Genomic DNA, 6,737 nt, shown 5'->3' on the forward strand with positions numbered 1-6,737 from the left:
CGCTATGGTCAATCCATTGTCTGATCTGACCGATAGTCTTCTTGTGCATCTTTCTCCACACTTGATCCATAACTTCATCTGGCTTCTTCCCTTCATCTTCCAAAGGGTCAGACAAATCTTTACAGTTCAATAGATCCTCCATTCGAGGCCTCCAAAGACTGTAGTTTGAGGCAGTCAACTTTATCATGGCGCCTGATGCTGAATCCTCCATGGATTTAGACTGATTCTAAATACAAAATGCAAGTACAAGGATCTTTGAAGTGGAATATCGCAAAACGGACAACACCGTTGTGGAGGATTCAGGAGCCATGTATCTAACGCGCCTACTACATTCAAGTGCGCCGTGGACGTCACGCGCAAGACTCTCTCAAGAGCGCATGTGGCGCGTGCCGAGAGTGGGTATCACGCGCTCGTGCCTCTCCTGGGCGCGTGCGGCGCGTGTAGAGAGTGGGCTCACTCTCTGATCTTCAGACGGCACGTGGGGGAGAGTGCGGCATCCGTCCGGCCTCTGGTTTCAACCGCATTTCTTGTCTCAATGAGACGAACACAGTGGTATGCTCAAATTTGAAAACTGAGCTACACACTAAAAACGAGTTTTCTGTAAAAAAAAACTCTTCCCAACAATTGCTCTGATACCACTTGTTGGGGAAATCAACACAGCGGAAGGGATAAAAGCGATAATAAAAGAGTACACTCTACGCACTCAGTGACACCAAGAATTTAATGTGGTTAGGCAACTGCCTACATCCACAGAAAAGAGCTTCACAATTAAATAGTGGTACACAAGAAAAGATTACAGAGTAGGAGGATCACACTCCACTCAACTCAACTCTCTTCTTTTCTCTCAGAGCTCTCCAGGCTCTCTCTCTTTTCTCTTCTCTTCTTTGGGTGTGTCTGAAGCTCTTGCATGGAGCTTCAATTTATAAGCGAATGTATATCGCATTACCGTATGAATGCATTTAATATGCATTTAATAGACAGTTGGGCGCTGCGCGTTGGAGGTTGAGAAGCAAGCAGTCATTGTTGACTGCTTGCTTGGGGCAAGGACTTCAACAATAAAGACTCAGGAGTCAGGACCACATGATGTCGGCGGTGGTGGGCGAGATAGCCAGATATGAAAGATTTTAAGATGAGGAGGAATCCAATCGTTTGGTGAGTGTGGCGCATAGCCTTGGAGGCACATCATGTGGTCCATAAGTCTGTCGTTAGGCAGCATTTCAATAAGAGTTTTGAAGATTGGCGGCTGAGAGCACGTTGGTCCACATGTAGGATGTAGGGGTGTACGTTTGTATTTTTCAAAACCAATTACCTACCGGTTATTCTCTTAAACCGGTATCTCCGATTTTACCAGTTTTCGGTCCGGTCCGGTTTTCCGGTTTTTTAAAATATAAGTTTTTCATTAAAAAATAAAAATCTATTACTAAAAAAAAACTGCTTCAAAAAATCTGTTCTAAAAATCTGTTATTATTACAAAATCTGCACTACTAAAAAAATCTGTTTTAGTAAAAAAATTAGTATTAGTTATAAACTTATATATTAGTATAGCTATATAATATATTAGACTATATAATATAATTTAATATATATATTATGTTTAAAGCATATGATTAATTAAATTTTCATCTTCAAGATTAAACTTTTATTTTATAAATTATAATAACATTATCTTATATATAATTATATTAATAACATATAATCAAAAAATTATAAATGTTCATATTTAAGATTAACATTTTATGTTATAATTTATAAATTATAATATGAAATTATTTCATATATGATATATAATTATATATATTAATATAAAAATTTCACATATAATTATAAATTATATATAAAATATTAATTTTTATATTTTTTTCCCAACCGGTCCGATCCAGTCTCGGGAATTGTAGAACTGAAACCGGACCGGTTCTAACCGGTTTGCATAATTCAAGAACCAGTTCCGGACCAGACCAGTTCAAAATTGATCCAACCGGTCCGGTCCGGTCCAGTCTAATTTTCTGGTTTTCCGGTTTAAATTTACTCCCCTAATAGGATGTAATGAGTTCTTTCTTGCAACAACCCACGACCCTTATTATCACAAATTAATTTGACTGAAAATGGTGTTTCTTTACCGAAATACTAGAAATTAATTTTATATAGCTCTCCTAAGTCCTAGGGCATCATTTTAGCCTCCACCTCGAATTTAGAAAAGTGTTTCTTGCATGCATCCACCCATCACCACATAGATATATGCTAGTTTAACTCAAATCATGCCTTTAGTTTGATTTATAATAATTAGGTAATGATTAGATGAAAAATTTAAAAATTTGAAATTGAAAAGTATTTTATGTTTAAGTGATTTTTAAAAAAGAAATTATGAAATTTTTTAGCAGAGTATCCAAACATAACCAAAGTCCTAAATATACATATATCTAACCTAATAGAGAAAATCTTTTATCAAAATTTAATCCCGAAGTGCCTTGAAATAATCAAAATACATTTTCGAGCAGGCTTTTCGTTCGAAAATTGAAAATGAGTTTATTACTCCGTACAATCCTAAATAGTCAAACGAAACTAATGGTACAGACTATTTGATACTTCTAACTACCTCAAATAAATAAAATCGCATTTTTAGCTCTTATAGTAAGTGGCAATACTGACTATGTTGACATATCAAAACTGGTTGATTTGTGAAAACTTACGTTCGTAAGGTTCTTAAAAATCTATAGAAATTCTACCATTAAATTTCTAGCGGACTGTTATACCTTAGATGGACGTTAGAAGAAGTTCCTCCAGCCAGCTGGTATTGTGGTTCCATCTTTAGAGCTACCCTATCAGAGCCGAAAGTTGATGGACAATAGAATCTGTCTGTCTTTTTCGGGCTAGCACTCTAGTCTCTAGATTCTGGTATTGAGAATGTGTAGCATTCGTAAGGGCATTGAGCCCATCTTGCGACTGAGTTAATCTGGTTGCTTCACCCATGAAATGTATGCAGATAAATCACTGAGACTAGTGTCTCTATGATACCAACTTGTTACACACTCTAGGTGTCTGACAGAATGCACAAATGGTAATCTCTAACTTTAGTCTTTAAGGATTTGAAACAAAAAGAAAAAAAAAAAAAAAAAAAAAAAAAAAAAAAAAACCTAACCATTCATTTTGAGGCATGGGGTAGATTTCTGAAGTCCACAGATCTATTCCTTCCAGCCCGAGTCGTCCTTTTACTGCTTTTCCTCCATTAAGTTTTCCGGCTCGATGAATATATAATAGTACAGCAGTTTCCAAAATCTCAGTTTGGTATTACACCACCCCTAAGTTAAACTCTATAGCTAGCCAGGATAGCTAGCATTCATTATCGACCGGATACTGACTTCGATTATAAATACATGCATATTGCATATGCTAATATTGACAAGGAAAGATATCAAAAGCTAGAACAAGGCCAAAACATGGAAGTCCAAGAAGATGGAGACCATTTCATAAGCTCGCAGTTGGGAGGTTTGGCTAGCACCCAAATGGCTCTAAGAGCTGCAATTGAGCTGAAAGTGTTCAGTATAATCGCAGATGCAGGGCCTGATGCTCATCTTTCTGCAGCAGAGATAATTTCAAAGATCCCCACAAAAGATCCAAGTTCTGCAGCGTGGACTTTGGAGAGGGTGCTAAGCGTTCTTGGTGCAAACTCTATCTTATCAATATCTCGAAAGCCATTAGGGAATAATGGAGAACATGGACGCCATGAATGGACCTATGGCCTGACAAAGAAAAGCCGATGCTTAGTGAGTAGCAGTAGTACCGACGAGCTGGCAAATTTCACAACTTCCTTTATCTTATTTGCTACTGAAAGGGAGATACTGGAAAGCCAATATATGATCAAGGATGCGGTGCTTGATCCTGGAAGCTCGCCATTCTACAAGGCCTATGGAGTGAACTTTTATGACTACATGGGAGAGAAGCCAAGATTGAGACAACTGTTCGATGAGTTTATGGAAGTTAGCGCTAAATTACAGTTTGAGGGTGTGTTTAAGTTGTACGGTGGCTTCAAAGATTTGAAGGAGTTGATGGATGTGGGAGGCGGCATTGGAACCACTCTTGCAAAGATAACCTCTACGTATCCACACGTTCGTGGATTGAACTTTGATCTGCCCCATGTAATTGCTGCTGCTCCCAAGCTCCCAGGTTAGACGGCCTACACCTCTTATCTCTAGATCTCTTTCTGATGAGATTAAAGATTTTGATCTCATTTCATCTCATCTTATCTTATTTCCAAACATAATTCAAATACAAAATTTTCAAACTAATCATTATAACATTTTCAAACTTTCAAATAAAAAATAAAAAATAATTCCAACTTGTTCATGTCTCTAAATAAAAATAATATTATAAAACTATATTCTTACAATATTATAACTACATAATATTTTTTATTCGACCTTTTTTCTCTTATTTCTCAAAACTCAAAAAATATTCAACTCATACTATCTCATTACTATTCACAAACTATCTTACATTTACAAAATTTTTGTCTCATATTACTTCCCAAACCAGTCCTGCTCACTCTCATCTCATCTCTTATCTTACAAGTTGGTTTGTAAATACGTCACTTATTGCATTATCAGTTATTAAAAAAGTGAAAATGTTATATATTCTTAACTTGGTTGATGCGGAGTACTATGTTGTGTGTGTCAATAAGCGAATTTGCAATAGATTTTTTCTTGAACCAAAATATATATATATATATATATATAGGACTTGCGGAAGATAACATCATGTCGAAATCCTGTACTAATTTATGGTAACGATACTAACATTTTATATCTGTAGGGACAAAGAATCTAAATATACATGCATATGGGATGATATCAGCATATTAATGCACATGCCGTTACTATACATGATCAACATATATATATATATATATAGTACTGTCTCATTTTTTGCAATGTTAACGATAGAAACTGCATGCCACTTATTTGGTATGGTAATTTCTCGTTCAAAAGATCTACTCACAACATTCATAATATTTAATCATGTCTAGCTAGTACTTCTTACTTACGATACTCAACTCCAAATATTAATATTGATTTGTATTTAGGTGTAAAGCATGTGGCTGGAGATATGTTCAAATCGATCCCAAATGCCGAAACAATTTTATTGAAGGTTTTCTTCTTGAGAAATGCTACAAAGAAGCCTTACACCATACACTCTCACTAAATCAATACGTGATTTGTCATATTTATCATTCTATTTAAGCACGACATATTTAAGCATTAAGATAGAATAACAAATCACATGTTAATTAGGTGAAAGCTACGTGTACTGTAGTGTAAGGCTCCCAGTAGAATTTCTCTTCCTTCGTATTCTCTTATGAATTCTTTTTTTTTTTTTAGGTATCCTTTTATTGATGGATTCTTAGGCCAAATGGTAATTCAAATTAGTGGGCAGGCAAGGGAATTAAGCATGATGTCTTGGGAATTGAACTTGTAGTATGGTCTTTGAAACTAGAATGGAAAGTTAATTAGGGCCTAGAAGAACGAAAAGGGATCCCAAAGCTGCAATTGAGATACAAAAGTATATAAATGAATAAATAAAAATAGCTTATAATTAACTAGGAAAAAGCCAATAAATTTGACGGTTCTTATTGAAAGTATTAAGCTAAATAGGGAAAATGCATGAAATATGAGTGTGTGTATATATATACACACACGTATTTACGTATGCGATCATAATATGAAGTATATAATATAAATACTTCACTATAATAATGCAAAATTCCAAACTTGTGTGCATTTTGATTTGTACCTAAGCAGTGGATACTCCATAACTGGGATGATGAGCATTGCAAGAAGTTGTTGAGAAATTGCTGGGAAGCATTACCACGAGATGGAAAGGTGATAATCGTGGAAATGGCAATCTCTGAAGAATTGGAAAACAATCTCGAGGCAAAGGACGTTCTAATGAAAGACTTCTTTATGATGCTCCTAATGAATGGAGGTAAAGAGCGAACACTAGTAGAATTCAAGGATTGGGAAAAGCTGTAGGGTTTACTAAAATGGAGATCTTCCCAATCCCTCATTGGTCGGTTCATGTTATAGAGTTTCATAAGTAATTAAGAGTACTCATGTGAGTTCCAATCTGCCAAAATAAAACGAAATGGGTGAGAATAAAATTTAAAGCAATGCAGAGCAAACAAAAACAAAAGGAAGACCTAGTGTACCTTAATTTCGTGTTTTAATTTCTTTATAATTAATAATATAATTTTCCATTGCTTTGTATATTTCTCCTTAGTTTAATTTATAACATCTTTTTCTTTTGTTTTATATTAAATTTATTGTAAGATGTCGATCCATGTAGAATAATAAGACATCGCGCAAGATATGTTTACGATAGTAGGCTTAATGTTGCCCACAACATATTTAAAAAAGAAAATGATTTAACCATAAATAGATTTTATAAAAGTAAACTCATAAAATGAGTTGCCTTGATATGATACGTTAAATTGTAAAGCTACCTACATTACAAAACATATCTAGGTATTATATAAAGCTATTTCATTTTGTAAGTGCACTTTTGTGAGATCTTTTTGTAGCTATACTACTTATTTTTTACAAATTTATTCTCAATCATCTCGTATTGCCAACGAGATCATGTAGATTGAAATGTAAACATGAGATACTTGATACTCTCTTTTCTTTTTTCCTTTTCTTTTTTGGGCTTCAACAATAAGCAAACCATACAAATTAGTTATGTAACAC

At 34.8% G+C, this 6,737-nt stretch overlaps 1 protein-coding gene across 1 annotated transcript; it reads left to right on the top strand.

Annotated features, from left to right (window-relative positions):
• The first annotated feature begins 3,355 nt into the window (after positions 1-3,355).
• On the top strand, positions 3,356-6,257 carry LOC121245612 ((S)-scoulerine 9-O-methyltransferase-like). Its single transcript, XM_041143593.1, has 3 exons — positions 3,356-4,161; positions 5,078-5,142; positions 5,793-6,257. Exons 1-3 carry the CDS (start codon positions 3,372-3,374, stop codon positions 6,021-6,023), a joined length of 1,086 nt encoding a protein of 361 aa, XP_040999527.1. The 5' UTR covers positions 3,356-3,371; the 3' UTR covers positions 6,024-6,257.
• Positions 6,258-6,737: the final 480 nt, after the last annotated feature.

This window comes from Juglans microcarpa x Juglans regia, unplaced genomic scaffold (assembly GCF_004785595.1).
Source record: "Juglans microcarpa x Juglans regia isolate MS1-56 unplaced genomic scaffold, Jm3101_v1.0 JmScfU0078, whole genome shotgun sequence".
Taxonomy (NCBI): Eukaryota; Viridiplantae; Streptophyta; class Magnoliopsida; order Fagales; family Juglandaceae; genus Juglans; species Juglans microcarpa x Juglans regia.